The 24,153-nt window shown below is 50.8% G+C and overlaps 1 protein-coding gene across 1 annotated transcript; it reads right to left on the bottom strand.

Moving 5' to 3' along the window:
- Window positions 1-1,407: 1,407 nt before the first annotated feature.
- On the bottom strand, window positions 1,408-23,939 carry SLC9A6 (solute carrier family 9 member A6). The gene is made up of 16 exons (XM_087749041.1): window positions 23,675-23,939; window positions 17,110-17,309; window positions 16,650-16,727; window positions 15,901-15,977; window positions 14,839-14,951; window positions 12,410-12,515; window positions 8,624-8,765; window positions 8,290-8,395; window positions 7,975-8,063; window positions 7,644-7,757; window positions 5,931-6,042; window positions 5,311-5,464; window positions 5,102-5,132; window positions 3,807-3,886; window positions 3,070-3,175; window positions 1,408-2,279 (listed from the first exon to the last, which is right to left on the bottom strand). Exons 1-16 carry the CDS (start codon window positions 23,937-23,939, stop codon window positions 2,004-2,006), a joined length of 2,049 nt encoding a protein of 682 aa, XP_087605167.1. The 3' UTR covers window positions 1,408-2,003.
- Between the last annotated feature and the right edge of the window lie 214 nt (window positions 23,940-24,153).

Genomic DNA, 24,153 nt, shown 5'->3' with positions numbered 1-24,153 from the left:
GTTAAGTTACAGACATCATATAAAACGCACACTTTATGGAAATCCTGCATAGCAGGAAACAAAGAGGCTAGCGCTAATCCAACAGCTACGTTAACAGCGAGACTGCCATTTACCGGTGCAAGGAAGATGCTTTATCTAAATATAAACAGAGCGTTACCCCCCTTCTAGAGGAGTCCTATGGCAACACTTACACATTTTGTTCAGAAGGAAAAAGAAAGCATTTTCTTGGGGATAAACTGCCAAAATAATTAGTTTCGCATCTGTAAATTTAAGGCAATGTTATTTAGACCTGAGAAAATGAAAAAAAAAAAAAAAAAGTTTAAATTTATTTTCTCAACTATACATATACACTCGAAATTTCAGTATTTCCCTGTGTCCTCCAACTCTCAGGTGGCGCTGGGGAGAACAGCCGTGGGGAAACTGCTCTGAGGTCTCAGGGTCAGATCCTGAGAGATGCAGAGTTTGCTCCAAAGAAAGCTAAAGGGAGCTGTGAATGCTTGGACTCAGCTGGCTCTTTTTCTTGTATTCTCTTTTTAAACACCTCTGTTTAAGCCCGCTGAAGAGGGTTAACTCCAGAACAGGCCTGTAGTGCACCGGTAACCCTGAAAGGTATAGCAAAACTGCAGCTAAAATAGACAATAAAATTACATACAGTAAATTTCTGTGATTCCCCCTGTTCAGGAGAAAAAGAAGGATGTCAGGGTTAACAACTTCACTGCACCTTTAGCCATTCCCATAACTACAGAGTAAATCCTTTAACACTAGTGTGAAATCGTGAATTGATCTGTGCTCTTCCTTAGAAAATAAAAATTAAAATTAAAAAAAGAACACCAACAAAAAAAAAAATCAACTCGCAAACATTTCTCATTAAATGGTAAGAGACACGAGAGAGACTGGGTGGGGATTACAGACCCACAGCATGCTAAGGGGTTATTAAACAAAGTGCAATGATTTGTGACTATACAGGAGGACGGACGGACGGACGGACAACTCCCCTTCAGTACCACCTAGATGCTCAATACCTCTGGAGAGGTCCAGAGGTACCGTGTCAATCCGTAGCCGTAAAGCTTGTGTTCGAGGTTGGCCGGGCTCCGCGGCCCCGTGTGCAACTGCGGCAGCTCTGCGCTCCTCAGCTAGGCCCGCGGCTGCAGGAGAAGGGATTCGCTCGCACAAAGACACGGTCACTTCCCAAACGTGAAATTTAGTTGCCAATTGAGGATTTGAAGGCTGGTTCTAGAAAGCTGCTGGAGCCACAACTGAAAGATGGACTCAGCCCTAAAATCTGTGCACGCCTGGTATAGTTTCTGTGGGATCATCTCCTTCTCCTAGACATGACTACAGACACCAACCATCCCTCCCTCCTGCTCCCCTCCGAGCAGCCAGACACCCGCAGTCCTTGCTATGGGCTTTGGCCGGTGCCTGCCGTTAGCCCGCTACAGCAGGGCTGGGGCAGCGGGGCACTAAAAAGCAGAAAGTCTCCAGGTCCCAGCTCAGGTTCCCACAAAGCGAACAAGTTTATCACTGTCCGCTGCCCGGCAAGAGGGTCTGTGAGCAGATTTTTCACTGATCTTTCAAATGTGACTATCCAAAAATCAGAGACAAAAAAAACCAATCCTCATCTGAATAGAAAGCGATTCCCACTGCTCGCCAGCACCTCCCTACCCTCCTCTCACAGGCTCAAAGGATGAACAGGGAGTCAGCTCCTTTACTTACCCCGCTGGGAACGAAACCCTTCGTCAAACCACACATTAAAGAAGCTCACTGTGTGCAAAAGACTCTTACGCTAAAACAGTTCCACCCTACACAGTGCAGTCAACACAGTTTTTAACTTAAATTTGCAGCTTGTTCTTTACAAGTGCTTGGCAGAGAATATTTATATTCTTCTGACACCATATAAATAATATTTATACAGCTTAGACATTTTGAGACATGCATTAGACTTTAGGTAGTACATATTTCTTTATCATATATGCAAATATTACTGTCAATTAAACCAAGCAACCTTATGCCGGACCATGTCTTGCGTTATCCAGGACATTTGACGGTGGCTCCGAATCGTCCATGGGAAGGACCAGGCGCGTTCCCCGGATTACGAGTTCATGGTCCCCAAAAGCAAGCTCCCGATCAAGTGCGTCTTCAGAGCTGTTTCCCACAAACCGCCGCGACGTGCCGCTGGATGCGACAGAGTCGGTGTTGACGGTGGAATCCCCATAGGTCAGACTGATGTCCCCGTCGTTCAAAATGAGGTCAGAGTCATCGTCCTTCAGCTGCTCTTGATTCTGGGCAACAAACAGGAGGAAAGTGCTGTTTAAGTCTTCCTGAATTTCTGAATGTTCAAACATCTTCCTGACATTTGAAATCGCATGGTGGCAGTGAACGAGCAGACAGAGGCACCAAATCACAGACTCTCCTGCACCATGACCATAACCAGATGTGCCACACACACACACATCTCCAAGCCCAGGAGATTCACACAACACATTAACTACTCTGCAGACTGCCTAAAAGGGTGCTCTCGGCTCTTCTTTCTGATGCCGTAGCCGGATACGTAGGGAATGCAGTTTTGAGTGGCTTTGACTGGACTAAAATACCCATGACCACAGGAATCGCATCGCCGACCCATCAGAGCCATCTCTGTTTTGTGCAGGGAACTTGATGCTGATACTTTGCGGGCAGGGCAAGAAAACTCCTGCCACGGTGAGCTGCCGCTGCAAGGGGCTCCTGGGCACAGCAATGCCCTGCAAGGCTGGAAGAAAGCAGGGGATGGGGAAATTGTGTGTCTTCCCAGCTGGGCCTGGGGAAGTACACCCATGACAGCTTCCCTGTGATAGCTTCACTGAGTCAATCACTGAGGAACCACCATGAATACACCACAAGTCCCTTCATGACCAAACAGTCAGCTGGAAAAGCAAAGTGCTCACGGGAATTAACTCATCCATCAGCCCCAGTATCTGACCTCCCCCCAGGCTCCCAGCTCGACACTGCAGAGCAGCATCCAAAAGCTACGCAGAAATGTAAACCCATCAAACTCCACCGACACCGCAACAGAAAGGACACGGATGGACTCACTTCATACGCCTGAGGACTCGTCAGGCACCGGGCAACAGGCCCACAGCACCCCGGGAGCGTGGTCGTCAGAGGAGGACCACTATGTGTCAGCAGAGGCTTTAGATAGCTACAGAGAGGGTTAAGGAAGAAAGAGGAATAGAGCGAAGTCAAGGGGTGGGATGCAGAGGCAGCAGTGAGGGACTTGGTGTCTTGAGGAAATCACAGGAAGGAAAGAAACAAAAGTTCCTGGAAGCACAAAAATTAGGGATGAGCAATGTGAATGCAACCAAACACAGCGGGACACAAGTGGACCAGGACACAGTCCTGGTATGAAAAGGCTTCGCAGCATCACTTGTCCCATCATCCTGTGCCTCTCAGCCTGGCAAATCGCTCCTCCACTAATTCATGGCAAAGCATTCGCAAGGGAGGAGAGGCACGGATCTCACAAGAGGGCTACAAATGAGACCCCCTGCCCTTCCTGCCCGCCTGCCACTGGGAAGGAGGACCCCTGGGCTTCCAGCCTTGGAGAGCCCAGCTTTGAACCGAGCTACCGCTGCGTTCCCAGCGAACGGCGGGTGGAAATGGTCATTTCTCATAGCCACAGACATGAGGAGGCACAGATCAAAATCCAGCAGTGTGACGGGAAAGCAAACACTGGCTCCTCTGCTAAGCAGGGAGCGAGTCACACTCCGAGTCAATGGAGTTGCTTGGGCAGACGGGATTTGGCACAGTGCATGCCGACCACCATTAAAGGATACTTGTGATCGAAGTTGTACCACATGCGGAAGAGCCACGCACTTTCTGCCTTCGTACTCCTTCTCTCGCTCTCCGGGACGCCCTGCGGGAGAGCAAAACATTAAGCAGCGGCAGGGCAATGTGCCACGACCTGGATCAGGGCCAGGAGCCCCCACAGGGCACCAGGTTCTCACCAGGGGACGTAAGAAGATGCACACCTTCCCACTGCCTCTTCAGAAGAGGCATTTGGGTTGCAGCAAGTATAAGGACACTCACACCACAACAGGCTGAAGGTGCTTCCAGCACCACGCTCTGCATTTAGCAGCATACAACAGCCTTAGGGAGGTGGTATCGAAGCACAGTGACCATTTTTCTGCTAGAGCCTTCCAGTTTCTGGCCCGAAGGTTTAAAGTGCCTCAGAGCCAGCAGCTGCATCCAGACATCACATTTAATAGTGACTGACAGGTCCAACCTCCATCAAATCTCACCTGAGATTTTTGTGTGCAAATAATCGTGTGTTATGGGGGCTCCTGGCTTCCTTTTAGTCAGAGAAAAAAACATAAAACTGTTTGGAGCGGACTGTGAATACAATCACATATTTCACAGAAATATGGCTTTTGGATTTAGGGCTCTGGGCTGCCTTTAGCATTTGACGCTTTCTCTCCAGGAGGTGAACAGCCCAATAAATGGGTCTGAATAAAATGAACCTCCAAGGTGCAGCACCCGCACTGAAATCAAGTAGAGCCACAGCCACAGCACGCCCGGGCTGCAGATGCAGATGCCGATGCCGCAGGGCTCCAGCATTTATCTCGGCGCAGCTGGTGGTTCCTGGGCTACCACATAACTACCCCCAGGAAACGTGGGGGCAAAAGAGAGGTTGAGGGCACCCATGGGCAGAAGTGGGACAGAAGATGCTATGTGAAATGAGTCAGTAAATGGCATTTCTGTGCTGCCCTGGACGCTGGGATGAGGCAGGGAGCCTCCATGTCATGCGCATTTTGGCATTTATTTCACACACAGCAAGAGAGAGACCGAATCTATTGCAGCAGTAATGTGGACTGACTGAACAGTCCAGCGTTATTTCTATGCCCTTCTTTCCAACTGAATAAAAGCAAGCCTCATTATAACCACAGAGAGCACAGAAAAGCCGTGACTCCCACTGACTGCAAACTCTTTCACCAGAGGAGCTAAAAACCCTCCTACAGCTGGAAGGGAGCGGAGCACAGACGGGCATTCACAGGGTCTCCAACGTAACTCCTGCACCCACAAGCACAGCACAAATTCCCCTACAGAGGCTGCCCGGCGGCGGCGCACTCACCACGTTCTCCTGATCCGCATCCACACCGACTCTGTGGAGGAGAAAATGAGCACAGGGTTAGGACAAGCAATGCCAGGCGGGTAGGCACCGTGGTTCAGAGGGAAGGACACAATCTTCCTCTTCTCTCTTAAAACCGAGCACCGTAACGTAAGGTGGGACGAAGGAGAAGACGTGCTGTGCCAGGAGAGCCCCACGCACGCTGCACTCACCGGATATTCAGGCAGGACAGCATGGCCGTGGTGCCCCCACCGAAAACCCACACCGTAAAGAAGACGATGAGGAGCGTCGTGCTGAACATCATCTGCCGGGCGTAGGTGGCCGTGTCACGGATGGCCAAGGCAAACGCCATGGCTCCTCGCAGCCCTGCCAGGGAAGGGACGGCGGAGGAGCTGTGTTAGCCCACGGCACAGGCGGCCACCCCCGCCGCAGGCTTCCCCACCTGGGATTTAGATCACACTGCCCCACGTGTGGTCCTGTCCCTCTGACGGGACATCCACCACCGGAGGAGACCACAGTGCTTTAACACTGATGATTTCACAGCATACACCGTGGAAGCCTGCGTTATCACCACTCTTTCCCAGCCCAGAAAGGCAAACCCTCTTCCTGCCCCGCACCATGCACTCAAGTGCGGGGCAGAAGCAGCTCATTCCTACGTCTCAAAACCAAGACATTCACACCACCAAGCCTAAGGGAGCCCTCTCCTGCCCAGCCTCTTCTCCAGACATTGCCCGTAAGAGATTTAGAGTTGAATAAGGAGTATTTCCAGGCGCTCGGGAGCAAAGTGGTGCAGATGGGCAACACGGTCGGAAGCAAGGATGCAATAACGTACCAGCAAACATCATCATATGCTGTAAATTTGTTCCGATCTTATTTCTTCTCCCCAAATTCAGTAAAAATGACAGTGGGTAAATATTGGCAGCTCTTCCTAGGAAGATAGCAAGCTGTATTTGCACACGTTAAGGAAATTGCTCTTCCTGTGTCTCCCATCGCATCCCACCTCTGCACAGAGCCGATTTCTACTGCCTGACGGAAACGCTGGGGAGCCTCAGAAACGCCGGTCCTCTGGATGCAGAGATGATAACCCCGCTCTGAGTGCTACAGCGGTGTGGGAAGAGCATGCTACTGCCTCACCAAAGCAAAGTACACACTGCAATTCAGGAATATCATACAGAGACAAGCACAGATGGACAAGAGAAATGATGAGAGGGCAGCTTAGATGAGTGAGAGGAGCAAAAACCCACCATTTCCCACTGTATGCTCTCCCTTGCCAGGTCCATTTTCCACCCCAAGAATTATTTGTCTTCTGCTAAGCTCAAGTTATTGCAGCTACCGCAACCCCTCTGACATTCCCTGGCATGCCACACTTCACAGCTGGGTTTGAAGCTTTAAGCCAAGTCCCATTCCCAAAGATTATTCAGCACAATGAAAGCAGCAGCAGTTGAGAAGGAAAAAAAAAAAATGTAATACTCTTTCTGTTTTCATAGCCTGCGAGTACAAGAATCACCAGCCCCTTCATATTGCTTTTTATCTTTGAAGCTGTCTTTTAATACAGCACCCAGATGGCAAAAATAATCCTGGAGCCAGTATTCAGTGCAGTCTTGAATAATATGGAAAACGCTTCCAGCTTTTATGTTCTTTCCTGAATATCATGAATTTGCATAAGAGACGTATTTCATGATCTCTCTCATGAATGAGCTATTTCATCAGCGAGTTAGCCAGTTCCTACTGAAGAGGCACAGCACGAAATTTCAATCTCACCGCCCAAATGGCATTTCCCTGCTTTTCGCTCCCTTCACCCCACCGCAGCCCTGCAAAAGCTCATTGGGGAAATTCAGCAGACCCCGCTGCAAACCCACGCGCCAGCACTGGCAAAGATAACAACGTTTTATTTATCAGTATAAACCTGCTTCAGTGCAGGCAAAGGGTGAAAATAATTCTGCACATCTGAACTTGCTGCCCTGTGATATGAAAAAAATTCCTTCAAAATCCTTGTTTTTCTGAGACATACCAGGGCCGATAGCTTGTTTCCATTAGCATCAGCCTGCAGAAGGGGAAATCCTTTCTCATTACATCATTCAGAGGCATCTACTGTAGCTTTAACTGTGCTATTTGATCAAAAAAAAACCCAAGCTTTTTTCAGGGTCAACCAAATGGAATAGCAGAGAAAAGAGGAAATAAAACGGCTACACCAGGCAGTTCCCATTTGCAAAGCGACTCCTGGTGCCACGCTGCCATGTGACGAAGCCCGGTGCTTCAGCACCACGTTCACATCAAATACCGAGTCCCTGCAGCAGCTGATTCAAATGCCCACAAAAGGAGACAAGGCAGGGAAGAAAAAAAACCAGGAAAGCTGGGAAAAGAATCTCCATCTTCTTAAAATAACCACCAAAGGCACAACTACACGGGAGAAATCCCCTTTTAAAAATAAAGCTAGACTGACTGAAAAGAAAAAAACGCACACATTTGAATGCAAAACACAAATTGGGAATGAGGCATCTCTCCCTTTCTTTTTTTGTCTTACAAAATGGGCTCCAAAGGATACGAAAGCCCCCACCACAAAGGTAGGGTTAAAGACGTGGTTCTGGAAGGTGAACAGTGCAAGTCCCATGTAGGAGAAGATGAAGTTTTCTGCCAAGAAATTCAGAAGCTCAAACAACTGAAAGAGAAAAATAAATTAAAAGCAAGTTAGACATAACATAGATTTAACAAGAAAAACATGTTAGCTCATCCATCATGCAATAAATACTTCTGCAGAAGCACCGCCAGTAAAATCCATCTGTAGAAAGACAGATGCACCTAATTTGGGCTAGAGGGAAGGAAAAAATATTGAACTTGAAATTCAGAGAGGCTGAAGGGGGCTGAGGAGCTCTCACCTGCTTAGTTCTGTGTTGGGACTCTGTAGATAAGTTGTTATAGGTATAATGGGCCTGCGTGATCCCGCAGAAGAGTACGGCCACCACACCTGGGGAGCAGAGCACCACGTTAGACTCCTGGTCATGAAAAGGGAGCTGAGCTGCACCCCAATACTGTAGGGGACTTAATGCAATAACCCCAGAACCCAGAATAATTAAACTTCTGAAAGCAGAGGGAGAGCCCCGGCTGCAATCGATACTGGGAGAAGCAAAACTCAATAGCCCCATCATCCCTGCAGCTCTCCGTCCCAGACGCAGGGCTGTGCTGGAGCTTGCCTGTAAAGCCGCACGCTTCGGCCAGCAGGAACGTGCTCCAGGACATCAAGAAGAACAAGCCGGTCTCCAGCAAGGGGAACTCCCGAAGTTTGGTGAACTTGGTGACGTTGCAGATGGTTAAGGACAATTTGGAGAGAAACAGTAGGCTAAGAGCATATCAAATCCAGTTGTGTATTACAGGAACACTACACAGCCTGCCCCTAAAAAGGCTATGGCACTGCCTTTCATTAATTTAGACAAAAAATCATGAAACACTGCATCTGGGTGAGATACAGCACAGCAAAAAAAGAAGCTGTTATGCAAACGCTTGGAAAAAAAACAACAGAAAGGATATTAAAGCTGTCACAACTCCAGTAGCTGCTCCCATTGCAAAAGATCCACTGAATATCCCCAGGAAGATCCCGATGGACTTGAACATCGCTGTGACATCAAACGTGTGGCTGTTGTCGCCCGCCGGCTGGTATGCAACAATTGAACTGAAAGAGGGAGGAAAAGCACACACAAGAACAAAACACTCCTTAGTCTGGAGGGAGAGGCACTTCCACGGCGCGATGTGAGCTTTGCAAAGCGCTACGACCGCTGCAAACACCGAGCCTGAGAAATCAGGGAGACAAAACCCGAGTCCCGCACTGCAATCCCCCCACGCTCACAGCACACAGCAGCAGCGCGCTCGCCCTGTCCCAGGGAATTTGGGATCCCCTTTGCTCCTGGCCGGCTTTCTGCAGCTCAGCCACCCCTCCTAGGCAAGGATCTGCATTTGCTCTTTCTAGACATTAGAGAGCATCAGACCAAAGCCCGTCTCTTGCATGATCTCCTGCAAATATGTTTGCTAGGCGACAGTCTGTCATTTATGATGGTATTTTGGGGGTTTGGCATCAGCTCTCTATAGAGTCAGGCACACTGGGACCACAAAGCATTCAAGTGGGAAGCCTACATTTCTCCATGGACTCCACAGAGGCGGCTGATGTGAATATCCCCTGGAGAACTGTAAGTTATGCCGTTTTACTGCATTTCACGTGCACTACATTGATTTTGCACTGCTCCGAGTTCTGAAGTGAAATATTGCAGGGTAGCAAGGCGAACGGAACAGTGCCGGTTCACTACAGCAATGCTATTATCTTCATCCACCAAACTTCAACAGACCTTTGTGATGAGATGGCAAATAGGTCTGCCACGCTGATCGTACCTCTGAATCTGCTCTCTCCTACGTCTTGAGCCTTGCACCAGCCATTCCACTGATTTACCTGGAAATGCTGAAATACAGGGGTCCCCTATCCATCTCCTAAATCCCATTTTAATATCAACTTCTTACACTGCTTTCTTCGATATAAACTGACCGAAAACATTAACTTTCTAGTTAGCAATCCCTCAGCTGTCTCTGTTAAAACTTAGATGTGAACTTTAAACATTTGCTGTTTAACCTGCTGAGTTATGCTGGAACGGAAAATTACTGCCTCGTGCACACATCCTGCAGCTTTCTCCCCTAACCACACACCAACATTTTTCTGCAACAGGAATGACAATCCTCCCCTTTCCAACATGTCACAGGTCACCTCCCTTGCTCAACTTCCCTGCTTTTAATACATTTCATTTTTTTTCTTTGTCTTTTACACTGCAAGCCGCAGATTTCTCCCTGTGATTTAATTTCTTTCGTCAGTCCCATCCTCTACTTCCCATTCACCAATGTGCTTTTATTCTGGGGCTTGGGGTTTTGGTTTTTTGTTTTGTTTTGTTTCTAAATCCAGACTGGTTTCGTTTCCCCTCCATAACCAACTGCTTGGATGTTGGTTTTGTGGTTTAACCCATTACAATTTTTCTTCTGGTTTTGCTTTTTGCATCACTACAGGACATTATTGTCAGCTGCCCTTTGTGTGCTTTATTTCCCCTGTCCCTGCCCACGGGGCTCCCTGTGGCATTTAGCCCCTGTAAAAGCTCCCTTCGGAAGAAGCGGGCAGAGATCCTGCGGCTGCATTTACCCCCCTGCTCATGAACCGCAGCCCCGGCACCTCGCTGCCCACCAGCTTTCAGTTCTGGGTTCAATTCCTCTTCATCCTGCAACCGGTTTCCTGCTGCCAAGCCAGGCCAGGCCAGGATAGCACGAGGCAGGAACAGAAAGGCACGGATTCTGCTCCACAAGCATGGGAATGGACATTTGTCCAGGACTGAAAGCAGGGAGGAAAGGAGCCTCGGAGGGCACCGAGCTCCTGGCAGAAACCATGGAGGGGTCACAGCCCGGGGCAGCGCCAGCCCCCGGCTCCTCATCCTCCCCCGGCGTGGGGACGGTGCCCACAGCGTTCGCTTTCACCACATGTGAGGAGCCGATGGCGTTTCTCAGGGCAATCACCGAACCCCCGCACTTGGCCGGCCGCGGCTGGGGCCCCTCTTCACCCCTGGGGACGACGCAGCACCCACCGCCAGCTGCCACCCAGGCAGCAGCTCCTCCATCAACGCAGAAACCACCCGATTCCCCATCTTCCCAACTCACCCCTGCAACTCCTAACCGGGAAGCAGGTCTTTGGCTTGTGGGAGCAGAACCATCCCCACGCAGTTCCCCCACTTACGCCTCTGCTGTGAAACAGGCAAATGCCAAACCAAATTTAAAAAAGGGGAACCATAAATAGGAGCCCTGGACTGCTCTCAGAGGAGCTCTCCTCCCTGGAGCAGGAGGCCCTCACCTCCTCCTTGCACCCAAGATGTGGTTGTGTCCAGGTGACTCGAGGCTCTCCCTGAGATACCTGCACCGACCGATACCTGCCACGCTGACCAGGGCTGCCGTGCGCTGCTTATGGTGACCGTGAAGACAAAGACCACAGCAAGCTTTAAAACGGGTACAGGTTAACTGCTGAGAAGCCCTTGAGAAGTCAGCATGTTGCTGGGCCGGTCTGCAAAAAAGCCTTGCGGCAAAATAACTGCTGACTGCAGCTCGGAGCTGCTGTTTTGGTGCAAATTATCTTTTTTCGGGGAAGGGGGGTGGATTGAACTCAGCTTGTGGAAGGAGGAAGGCAGGAAATCAGAGCAACAGCTACAAAGCTGGTACTGAAAGAGTGCAAGAGGCAAACCACCGCACACAGTGCAGTCACCTGCGTGCACGGAGATCCTCCACAAACGTCATTACTCTGATGCTGAACCCACCCGCTCCCACCCAGAACCTCCCAGCAGAGGCTGGAAGGCCCTGTCTCCTCCCCACCCAGGATCGCTTCTTAAACACAACCTGCCTGTGCAGCACTTACTCTCGCACCAGCGGTGACACATCCAGCATAAAAGCCAGAGCGAGGAATACAAACAGTTCCAGAAACCTCAACAGAAACATTCAAGTCAGTAAATACAACTCATGCGGGTGGCAACACGGAGCTCACAATATGCTACTTGCTGCCTCCACCTCAGTAAAACCCACGCAACCAGCACGCCGGAGTGACAAGTATTCCAGAAATATTTTCTGCATTAGTCTTAGGTATAAGTTAACCTGTCACCACTGCAGATATTATATATCTCCAAACAAATTCCCGTGATGACAACACAGTGAAAACGCAGATAAAATACGTCCTACATGCAGAGGACATAAAATATTAAAGAATATAAAACATTCTTTAGAGAGCCAGCAAGCTCCCAATGTGTTCAGTCCAGGGTATTAACTCTGGCTGTAAGAAATACCATCTTCTTGATGCATGGGAAGTGGGGAGAGAAAGGAAACAGCTGTTTTACCAACTATTTCCACCAAAACAAAAGCAGGTATTTGCAGATAGGAAGGAAGACAGGTAGGAGCAAAGCCACCAGCAAGGGGTTTCAGTGGGATCCTGCGGCTGAAAAGCAGACACGATGCTTTTCCCATGTCACAGGGACATAAAAAACTTTCTTCTGGCTGGGTCAACCAGCCATAAAAGCAAAACAAAACTATCCATCATGCAGGGGGAAGTTGCAAGGACAACCCGCAATCCTAAGCTGCGGTCTGCAATGAGGATATGCATTAGAAGGTCACTACAGCTTTTGGGGACACTTAATATGGAAATCTGCTCTTGCAGACACTGATGCTCCTATTTTACAGGAGCAAGGCTGAGTGGCTCCCCCCACGCCTGACATGTAACATACATAACAATTAAAAATAAAAACAGAACACACTTACGAAGACAGCACTATGGCAACGGCATCATTGAGGACGCTTTCGCCAAAGAGAAGGGCATACAGCTCAACATCAACCTGGAGTTCATGGAATATGGCAAGAACAGTCACTGACAAATAGAAAAATAGAGAGACATTCAAAAAAGGTGCCGTTATTTTGGTGTAATCAAAGACAAAACGCCCCTTTTTAGAAAGCTGCCTTCCTGCACGTCTGTGCCGCTCTGCTGCAATGGTGCCAGTCGCCCCCCACGCTCACTTTGATAGTCTTCCTTCTGCCCTTTCAGATCTGGATTTGCTTTATCATTGCCTTCCTCCTCCTTTTACCAAAACACATCCTGGGCATTAGGTCTATTGAGTCTTTCGGGGGCAGACATGAGCAAACTCTGCTCTGAGCTTCCTGAGGGTCTGAGCTCGTGGGCTGGACCACAGTACCGCGCTGACACAAGCCACCCAGCTTTTGGGATGCCGTTAGCCTGGAGCATCAGGGAGAGCCTTCCTCCACCTGCAGAAGGCTAGGAGGATGCAGGCTTGTTCAGGATGATGGCTGTCTTTTCCTTCCATCCCTAATACTCTGAGAGAAATCCTTGGATTCAACACAGGCTGACACACTGGAAGTGCCAGTGTTAACATTTCAGACCTAACTGGAAAAAGCCAGGCATCGGCTCAAACCCCACATGGGGGTTTCTTGTGATTTATGGTCACATGGCACAGATGGGAGTACCCTCGAGCCCTTCCGCGATCCAGCGGCTCCAAGAAGATAATGAGAACGCAGCAGGTTTTGCATATCAGCCTTGCGAAACATCACAACATCTAAAGGAAGCAAGATGTAACACACGGTGCATCGTGCACAGCTCAGGCTGCCGCGGAGGGCCGAGCTAAGTCCAATCAACTTCTGTGGAAGTCCTTTAAAACAGCATGCAGGGACTCACCTGTGCACACTGAAGGGGGTTTAACCCATTTATGCACAGGGAAATGCTCCATTTTTACCTGTGAAATATTCTTGTTCCTATTTTGAAGCCTGAAGAAGGGACGCGATGCTGACAACTCATCTGCAGCATTTCTAAGCGTTACTTCTACCTACGGTCCTTCCTGCCCATCTGCCATCAGATCCACCGCACCGCCATCGCATCTGTGAGGTGCTCCCCGCTTTGCAAACGTGCCCCCCTCCCGATGTCGACAGCCCGGCTAAGTTACCGGGAGGACGCCCGACCTCGCAGCCACATGGCAACAGCTCCCTGCTAAAGGAACCAGTGGCCCGAACGCACGCCCACTCAAGACACGCTTGGAGAAGCTGGAAAATCATTTTACCTTACTTTTTTTTTTTTTTTTTAAATAAAAATATCAGCAGTAATAGCCATACTGATACCTGGCAAATCTTAGGGAAACATAAAAAATAAATTACTAAAAACTCATGGGGAATGCACAGCTCACATCTCCACCTGGCAGACGGATGTGGCTACGTTATGCTGCAGGTTGTGTTCTGCAGTGTTATTCTTGCATATATGCATATACATACAACGCTCCTCATCTTGCCTTTGAAAACAGAAATGACTCATTGTTAAGATGAGCAGGTAAAAGTCCCAATTCATCTGGAAACGACAGCCACTGGCACTTGTTTCAAAAGAGCAGAAGACTTGGCTTATCCAGGCATGCAATCTCTCCTTTCCATGCAAAACTGACCACTATCTGCATTTAAAAAGATCCCCCAAAGCTACTGTAAGGTTGAGGTGGGGGCAATGCTGCCAACCCCCAGTCCCACACGTAGCAGCCAGGCTGCAAAGGAAGAAATTCAAGCCCTGTTCAGCAAAGGGCAGGAGGACAGAGAGGCCCTTCTGTGGTCCTGTGTTTTTAGGTGAAGCTGTAACATGCAAATAAACAGCTACCATGTAAAAGCAATCGTGAATGAAGAGAAATTCAATTGAAGAAGGCATGTTTTTCATAGTTGTGATTAGCAAAGTGTTTCAGCAGGCCAACCTGTCACTACTGTCCTCAGTACTGCTTGTTAAGATCAACTTTCAATTAGATTTAGCACTTTCCAAAATCCCACCCAAATGGAAGCAGAAGGAAATGAGCTAAACTAACCAAAACTATCAGCTGAACCCTCCCCACATCGCCCATCTTGTTCTGCATCAGCTGTTGGCACAGAAACACAGTGGACCTGTCCCAAAACCCAGCGAAGTCAAGAGAGAGACTGCTAGGCCTTCACTGCAAACAAAGATTTAGGAAGCAGAGGTTTGGAAGGTATATTACACGTAACTGGAAGGAAATAAGAAGGCACGGAGACAAATTTGACCTCTAGGAATGTTGCAAATAAACTCCAAAATTCAGAAAGAGGGAACTTCTACAGGGTTCAGACTTTCTTCCCCTCTTCACCACAACTCAAAACAGTTCAAATATAGGTAAAATGAGGGGGAAAATAACCATCTAACATACCTGGGTCAGTAGCCGATACGATGGCACCGAACAGGAGGCAGTCAGTGAAGTAGAAGTCTCCCCCGAGCTGCCCAGTGACTTTCATCAGTGCCACGCAGCCATACACAACAGAGCTGGTGATTAGAAGAGGCAGTTACTCATCTCTGCAGTGAACGAAAACGACATTCAAATGGGCTCAATTCCCCTGATTTGCCAGATTAACCCCTAAAGTTATCCCAATGGCGGAGCGCTGAAGAACTGTACTGGATGAGCTGAGCCTGGTGAAACCCCAGGGCCGTGGTCTCGGAGACAAGTGCCGGACCACGCACACCAAAGCACCCGCCACACCGGACCACAAACACGGCACCGGTGAGGAACCAGGACCGAAGCTCCTCCAGGAGCATAACACGACTAAAGAAAAGCAGCAGCCAGGCTCGTAGGGTCTCATGATCGTTTTGCAGCCTTTCACATTAACAGGTTTCAGTGGGATGACCTTGGCCTGACTTTGAAATAGCCGAAACTTTCAGCGAGGAACAGATAATGCGGATGCTGAGTTTGCTTGAATCCACCGGACTCTCCAGTGGAAAACACCCTGCGCCAGCCTGCCTGTTACTATTCAGAGCAGGAATCATCCAGCTCCCTCTGCACACAGGGATAAATATCTGAAACACCATCTGTGCTCCCTAGGCACCTGCTTCCAGCAAGTAAGGACAGGACAGGCGTTTAGGATCCTGCCCCTCCTCTGTCTCGTGCTTGTTAGGGCTGTGCTTTCAGTAACTTGAAGTTACTGCCCGTTTTTGCAAGACAATCTTCAGAGAAGTGTGAAACTTTCCTTGCCATGGATACAACTATTCTGCACGGGATGCTGAGAAAGCACTATGCAATTAGACAGCAATCACCCCGTCCACACGGCGAAAGTTTGGACGGTAAACAGTAGTATTTGCTGCTGCTGAGCAGGGGTAGCAGAGCGCCTGCGTGATCTTTCAGGGCTGGGATTAGCAGCCGCAGATCCAGGCTCAGAGCACTGCCTCCGAGCACAGCTCAGACCCCCGCGGAAGAACCAGACCAGCTCCGACCACTCACCCGATCACCAGGCAGGAAATTGCCGTGCCCAGAAAAGCGTATGCTAGGATGGATCCCAAGTTTCTGAAGAAGTGCCTCTAGAAGGAGGAGTACAAAAAAGAAAAACTGAATTACATTTTGCTAACAATTTATTTCAAGCCTGCACAGGCACCCACGCAATGTCCGTAGCAGCTTGCACCTAGCTCAAACACCACAAGCTGGACAAGCACAGCAGAATGATGCCCAGCAAAACGGTGTACACCGCCAGACCAGCAGATGTTAATGCAGCATTAATAAACATGAACATGTCATTTTCTTGTACCCGTGTATTTAATAAGGTGCTGTTCCGAGTCCTGGGAACTGATTTCCTAACCCTGCAGCATTCCTCCTTCCTTCTCCCGCAAGCTAAACAGGATCATTTTCCTCTCCTTCCAAAGCAGCATTTCAGAGAGCTGCTGCTTTCCAAAACCTTCCCACCCTCCTACGTGTTTTGAAAGTAAGGATGGCCCAGTTGACCTCAAAAATGCCTGCGCAAACCCGTGCTGGAAATGGTTGAAGTCGCTGACCCTTCCCAGGGCAGAGGGACAAGGGACGGACGAGACTGACTGGGGCACTCTCAGCCCTGCTTCCTACAATCCTGCATGTACTGGGGAAAACCATACCCAGCTCCACAGCCTGGGCCTGCTGAGCAAGCATTAAAGCACTCTCAAATATTAAAAATGCTCTGGAGGCAGAGGAACTAAAAACGTAGACGCTGTAAAGGCACGTACCCTTTTCAAGCTGTAGCCTGCGTAAAATATAATTGGAGGAAGCAAAATGTTGAAAAATACTTCAGGATCAAAAGTCACCTGTTAAGAAAAAAAAAAACCAAACACAAAAACACAACAGTAAAATGGTTTGTTAAGACTTTGCAAGACAAAACACAAATAAGAATGTCATCTAAAATATATGGAGGAAACCCTGTACCCCCGCCAGATGAAATGCTGTTGGGTGAACACTGAAGATGTGTGCAGGATCTTTGGGGGACACAGCTCAGAGTCTAAGCAACTTAAAGCAAGATCAGCTGAAATGAGAGTTTCATTACATTGTGTTCAACTTATGATTTATAGCTGATCACAATCCGACCAAAGTTAAAAAAAAAAAAAATCACTTAATCCAGCAGATACAGGACCCGTCCCCATGGAGGGAGTGGGGAGCATCGCTCACCTCTCTGATCGCCGACTCCCTTACCTTTCTCAGCATCTCATTATCCTGGACGTTATTGAGCTCCTGGGCGCTGATTTCCCCCTTCAGGGTGTACTCGTAGTACTTTCCACTGACGTTCACCAGCAGCGTGGCAGGACTGGTCTGCACTTGGCAGCTCAGCGTCACGTTGTTGACGTCGCTGGGGACATGGATACCGTAGCGCAGGACCACGCCGACCAGGACCCCTGGGGAGGGACATGCATCGGTGAGACGAGCCACGGCAAACTCCCAGGATGATCTCTTTGAGCATGGATGCAGCAGCAGGTACGCCAGGATCCTGACCCTCTGCTCAGCTGCTGAGCACAACCACCATCCAAATAATTGTCTGAGTGATATTAAACCATTCGCATCTTCCCATGAGCCATGCAAATGCTCCGTGCTCATGCAGACTTTCTAACAGCAGGCTGTCCTGGAGGCTTTCAATTACCCAGCAATCAGTCAGACCCTCGCTCTAGCACAGCAAACGGCCAACACTGAGGGCACACTGGTTTTCTTAGGGCGAGCACCCTGGCATTGCTGGCACGTAGCTGGAGACCCAGGCAAGGCGCTGCTCATGTTTGCCCAAACTATGCACGTTGCACCTGGAAACAGCAGGCATCAAGTTTTGCCACTACAGAAATAGATTAAACCCTTCACTTTTGAAGGGGATCAAAAAAGGTACCAAGCAACCATCACGAATGCTTTGAGGATGATGAGCATCCTTCACAAGACGCTACAGCACCATACAGCCGCCTTCCGTACCAGGGAGCTTTCGCAGCACACAGCAGCAATCCCCATTTTATAAAAAAAACATGAAAGTTTGCCAATCCAGGCCGACCACCCGGGTCTGCTCCTCACCACCTGCAAGCTTCAGCTCTGCACCACGAGCAGCAGCCCCAGGGCAGCCCCGCGAGCCAACGCTGCCTCCGCCTCAGCTGCTGCGCAGGAGTATCGCGGGGTTAATTTGCAAGTCAGCAATTTATACGGCACTTTTCATTTGCAGCACAGCTGATGAGCTGCTCTCTGAGGTCTCGCATCCAGATTAATGGCATTCACACTGTGCAGGCTCCTCCGGCTCCTTCTCACCCGCATGGTGTGCCGAGTGCTCTCCTGGCAGAGCTTTTTGACATCTGCAGGCTGGGGAGGAGGGATGTCCCACAAGACACCTTTCCACGTAGCCTTCAGCACAAAAGGGTTTGGAAACTCCTCGATTAAGGCAGCGCTGAGCCGCCGCAGAAATCCTGGATCTTAACCCCATCTCTGAACCACACATTTATGAAAAGCTTTCAGACACGTGGGAACTAAATGGAGACCGCAACACTCGGAAGGCTTCTCCATTTGCCTCCCAGGACACTCCTGCTTCTTCACTGTTGCCTTAATTAAGATCTTGCTCTGTGCTTTCCTACAGGCAGGGCACAACCCCGACGAAAGGGAACACCAAACTCTTCCTCCGCTGCCATCTCACGGGAGCAGAGCCTGGGCAGGAGCTCTGCTGCGGCCGGGCGGGAGACCGTAGGGCCCTGGCAAATACAGCGTCCCCTGCAGCCAGTTCCAATCCACCGCCCATTTTTTGCCTTCTCTTCCCTTGACAGCAGTTTTCCAGGATGAGATTTGCTCATTTTGCCGATGGCCAGAAGAAAAGCCCCCACCTCCCGTCCCAGGGGATGTCACGCACAGCAGGGCCACCCAAGCACGCATCCAGGCCATGAGCAGAGGCAGAAGAATCGGCTGCAAACAGACTCATGGCTGCTAACCCATCACACCGGTGACACAGATGGCTCATCTCAGGGACCAGGCTGACAGACCCGGGAGCTGCACCCAAAACCCAGTCCCTAGTCACATACAGCACTTCTGCAGCACAGCTGAGCTGCTCTCACAAAGCTACCGATGCTTTTAAGCCACGTAGAGTCAACCGCATGCTCACCACATGCTTTGGGCTTTATCCTGCACTGCACTATTGGCACAGAATCGCCCCGACAGTAGCAGAAACGGTCCCTCTCGGTGCACAACCAGGCACGGTCAGCTCCAGCAAGGAGACCTGCTTCAGGGAACGTCACGCTGTGCAGAGCATCTGAGAGCTGCTTTCACACCAGCGTCACTAAGAGGGGACACCCAAGAGGAATCCTTTTGCTTACTTTTCTGCTAGCCTCTTTGTTCCTGTGATCTTCCAGTGCTCTGGAAATAAAAGTATGGAAATGAAGGCAAGGATGTCAAGAACATTGAGACGCCACAGCACGTATTTACATGAGCATGTGGCAGGGGGGTGCCTGGCACCACAGCGTCGGGACAAAACACCCAGTTTCCCTTCCACCCAGAAGATGATGACCCCCAAGCTACCACGGGAGACAACCGAAACTTCACTGGGATAAAGCGAGCTTCAGAGGGTTATTTACATCTGCTTATGACTATTAAGCAGCTTTAAACACTTACAGTGTGAATTCAAATGAAAGGGAGGAAAGGCAGACTGGAGAGCTCATTTACCCTCTACCCTTGCAACTGCTCCTCCATTCCTACAGAGCAGGCAGCACCAGGTACACGGCGCTCTGCAGCCCTCCAGAGCTACCTGGGGTGGCTTTTAAAAAGTCTTTTTTTTTAAAAAAGTTTATTTTAGAGCTTCACGCCGGAGTCAGAAACCTCCAGCAGCAGCAGCTGCCTGTCTTTTCTCAGCTGGAAACCCATCCAGCAATCCCTTTAAATGCCCAGGCTCAGCGCTTTGAGATGAGAGGCAGGAGGGACGGACGGACATCGCGGCTGGGAATTCAGAAAGGATCCTGACTCACCCGCCTCTCCACTCTTAATCCCCGTCCCAAAGCAGCGCTGCATTGGATAGCACCCCTGCTCGTCCTCGCCGTCTCGCTTACCCAGGCAGCTGTTCCCGGCCCCGTGTGCCAGCCGCAGCCAAATTCCCACTCTGGCCAGGAATAGGATAAGGGAAAAGGGACGTATAACCCTACAATATCTGCCAAGACCACCGTGCTTGGGGCTCCAAAAATCAGGCGTTTTATTTTGCCTTGCAACACACTGCCTGGGAGGCTCCCAGAGCTCTCCAGATCTGCGTGGAAAAAGACACCCACGTGCAAATCCGCATCTGCACAAAGAGCTCTTGGTGTGCAAACCAGCCAGCAACGCGCCAGCAGCTCCCGACGCGGAGATACCATCAGAGTTACCTACAGGGAAAGCATGCTGCCGCTCTGCGCAAAGCCAATGACTCAGCCAACATCAAGATGACCCCACCACCAGCTCCTCCTGCCCAACGGTGGATCTCTAATCAACGCCCCCCCACCTAACGATGCTCGCTGGAGCCACCTGGGACAAACCTGACTCAGATGCCAAGCTTTTTCAGGCACCAAACCCAGTCCTGGGCTCAGGCTACTTGGACCAAGCCCAGGGGACCAGGTAGGTCCTCCTGGTTCTGACGGTCTTTTAGGAAATGGTTCAAATTCTCTTGGTGCTCAAAGGGCCATCCTAGCAGCAACCCGTGAGCCGCTCCGCCAGTATTGACATGCTTGTGCAGCCAAAAGCTTTACAAAACTGAGCCCTGGGAGGGAGCAGAGCGGAGGGAACCTGACACCGAGGAAGCTGCCAGCCAAAAGCTGCAAGGAGTAGAGAAGCTAAAGGCGAAGCTGGTAAATTAATTGAGTTCTTTTATGCAAACTGCAAGAGATCATTTTCATTGCATTTCTCCCAACTTCATTAAAAAGAACAAAAGCCCATGGGCTTTTTTTTCTGGGTGCTGTTGAACATTTCCGAGGTAAGGTTTTAAACGAAGACTAATATATTACCATTCAGGCACTTAGCAACAATGGAAGCACACAGGATCCCCAGGCGAGCATTAATCTGGACACCAAAAGGAAAGAAAAATGTAGCAAGCAACTGAAGACACCCTGACAAGAAGCGATTTAGATGGACACAATCCAGGAGCCAAGTGGGAACAAGTACAAGGAAACTAAACTGCTGGAGAAGCTCCTGCCACATCTGCCGTCAGACCCCGAGAAGAACTGAAACAAGATTGTTCAATTAATCATCCTAAAGGTTGAGTACCTCAGATGTGGGAACCTCATTTTAAACACTGAAATGAAGCTTAGAGGCTACTCAAGAGCTATTGTCTGTCACCATGAAATGACTCCAGCCTGTGCCCAGCTCCTGAACACCAGCTCTGAGTCGACGGTGTGATTTGTAAGATATAAATCCATCCGGAGCAAGAGCTTATAACTTACAGTAAAAACACAGGCACCAAGGAAACTCTGACGTATTTCTGCAAGAAGAGATGTATGCAAAAGTTTCATTCGATTTAGTTGTTGGGGTTTTTTTTAGTTAGAAAAAGGCAAGCTTTTACAAATTGCTTCTCTTGCCCAGATTTCAGGGTCTGTTTTGCAGCCTGCCTGCTGCCACACTTCCACATTTTCAGCGGACTTCCCCGGGGCTGAAAGCATCGCAGGGGCTGAAAACATCGCAAGGGGCCGGGGATAGCGAAGCAGAAGTGGTACCTGCTTTGCTCCCCGCAGCTTTTAAGTTGTCGCTGTAAAACAACAGCATCTCACCACTTCTTGGGAAATTACACATCCCTTTTCCTACAGCAGCTGTCACAACCTGAGAAGCAAACACCAAAAGGCTCGATAGCAGGGAAAAACTCGGGATTTTCTGCTTGACCAGATGGGTGATGTTACCGATTTCGCCAGCAATTCTCTAAGCACAGTCTGCAGAAGAGCAGACAGAAAAGAAGGGTTTTATGGATCAGCAGGAGACCGAAACGACCCAGGTCATCCTCTGAGAACAAGGGGAGCACTCAGGTGGGTCAGGGAGAACAGAGAACCAACAGGAAGAAAACTCCAGGAGAAGAAGAACAAGGTTAAGGGCAAGTTAGAAAGCATGAAAGGAACAGAAAGCCCATGTGTCGGCAAGCTCTGAGGCAGCAGGAGAAGAAAAACCTTCCGTGCTGGAAGCACATGCTCCTGCAGCGCAGCTCCCGTCCCAGGGAGGTGACCACCCCGGCCCCGGGCAGGAGGCCAGCAATGCCTGCACCCGCCTCAGCGGTGGCTTGCAGGAATCTGAAAAGGCAGACCGGTATTTTGTGCCTCTGGGCTGACGCAAGTGCCTCCACCCCTTTGTCTGGAAGGACACTTCCAATGAACTGAAACTTAGGATCACAAAAGCCAATGGCCCAAACGGGTCAAGTCACAGCCTTCAGAGCAAAGCTTTTTGCTGGGCGGGGGCTCGGCCATGCTGCTGCTCTGACCAAGCTTGGTCGCACATCACCCAAAACCAGCAAGAGCAAGGACAGCACAGAGAAGAGATGCTAACCACAGCACACCAGAAGACACCTTTTCAATCCTAAACTCAACAAAGCTTGTCTAGATAAGGATCCATGGCCACGTTAATCACTGCCCCAGCACAACTCCCAGTCCTACTTTCGTTGACTTTCGTGAACTCCAAGTCACGCTAGATAACCCGGGCAGTGCCACGTATGGCACCTCCGTACAGTGGTTCTGGCCACTTCACGAGGCCACGCCACCTCAGTAATCACAGGCCACCATTAAAACTCAACCAGCTACAGACCCGCTCCCCCAACCCATGGCCTCGCTCCGCTTCTTGTGGGAACACACGTGGGGCATCTCACCGAGGGGTCCTGTCACAGCGGGAGGAGGAACCCCAGAAGTCGGAGCTCGTGCGCACAGGTCTGCGAGCAGCAGGACCTAAGGCTGCTGGCCCTGCAGTGCCCTGAGCACAGCAAGGGGAGGAAGCATCTCCCCAAATGGACCCTCTGCTCTTCTTGGACAGCTTCTGGAAATTCAGGCACTCTAAGCATAGGGTGGAAACAAAACCTCTGGCCCCAGTGTACGGGATGCAAGGCTGCTCACCAGTGCAAAGCCTGGTCTGTGCCACCCCAAGTCTCTGCTCTCAGCCCTGGAACAGGTAAGCGGGACTTGCTGGTGCTCGGTGACATGGTTTCAAGGCCACTTGGCATATGGTAGCCCTCGACCCCACCAGCTTCACCTGTGCTGCAGCCACCCTGCGAGGCCGCCTGGAAAAACCCAACCAGTTCCTCACCACCAGAGATTTCGGAGTAACGCTGTCCTCGACAGCCCTTGATATCTAGGGTTTGGAAAACAACCAACCCTCCCTCCAGCAACACCCAGATGACGCTCAGCACGGGGCGAGGCGGGACAGGACACGCAGCCTGGCCGTTCCAGCGAGACAGGAGCACCGGCTGCAGCTGGGAGGGGATGCGGCATGTCCCCCCGGATCCCCGCACCCCTTCGCCCACGTGGATGTCCACGAAACGAGCCCTGCCGTAGCCATAAGGGCCACCGGGCAGGCGGGATGCCGGTCCCCGCTGCCAGCGCCCACACTCGCAGCATCCTCTGGCCTCACGGGGCTGCCAGGGAAGGGGGAGAGAAGGGGAGAGCGATGGGGGGACGACGGTGCCACGATAGCAGGCAGCTGGGCGCCAACCCAGCCGCTCCAGTTGGCCCAGTGCACAGCGGGGACTGGTTTGGATGGGGCTCCCGGTGCTCAGGGCAGGGCGAGCGTGGGGTGGGCGGGCGTGCGTGGGGGTGCCCAAGCCTCTCACCGTAGATCATGGCCAGGCCGGTTTCGTGGAGGAAGCGGGCGCGGCGGTGCTTGAAGAGCCAGATGGTGAGGATGGTGAGGGTGAGGAGCAGGATGAAGACGAGCAGGTTGGCGCTGTCCTGCCGGTGGCTTTCCTCCGCCGCCTTCTCCGACACGATCTCCTCCTCCAGCGCACCGGGACGCGCCGCCACCACCTCCCCGCCCGCCGCCGCCCCCCGCGCCCACAGCCCCGCCGCCGCCGCCAGCACCGGCCCCGGCCCCGCCATCGCCCCGGTACCGGCCCCGGCCCCGGCCCCGGCCCCGGCCCGGCCCCGCCGCCACCAGGAAGCGGCGCTGGGCGCAGGCGCCGCGGGGCGGGGACAGCGCTGCCGGGAGCCCGGATAGGGACGGGGCTGGGGCGGGAGCGGTGCCGCCGGGCTGGGGGAAAGGTTTGCGGCGGAAAAAAGCGGGTTTTTTTTAAAGCCAGCAAAGGGGGGGGGG

This window comes from Nipponia nippon, unplaced genomic scaffold (assembly GCF_047370975.1).
Source record: "Nipponia nippon isolate SJK-2023a ecotype South Korea unplaced genomic scaffold, ASM4737097v1 scaffold_12, whole genome shotgun sequence".
Classification (NCBI taxonomy): domain Eukaryota; kingdom Metazoa; phylum Chordata; class Aves; order Pelecaniformes; family Threskiornithidae; genus Nipponia; species Nipponia nippon.
The sequence above is the reverse complement of the archived record's forward strand: the minus strand, read 5'-3'. Positions and strand labels throughout refer to the sequence as shown.

What these genes read in the sequence shown, in the direction of transcription:
- SLC9A6 (XM_087749041.1), bottom strand. Translation starts at nt 23,939, where the DNA reads ATGGCGGGGCCGGGGCCGGTGCTGGCGGCGGCGGCGGGGCTGTGGGCG. An exon ending in GTTGCCATAGTGCTGTCTTC is followed by an intron (nt 8,766 to 12,409) that starts GTAAGTGTGTTC and finishes TCCCTCTTTCAG; the next exon opens with TTCAATTGTTGCATACCAGC. An exon ending in CGAGTCCTCAGGCGTATGAA is followed by an intron (nt 2,280 to 3,069) that starts GTGAGTCCATCC and finishes TTTGTTGCCCAG; the next exon opens with AATCAAGAGCAGCTGAAGGA.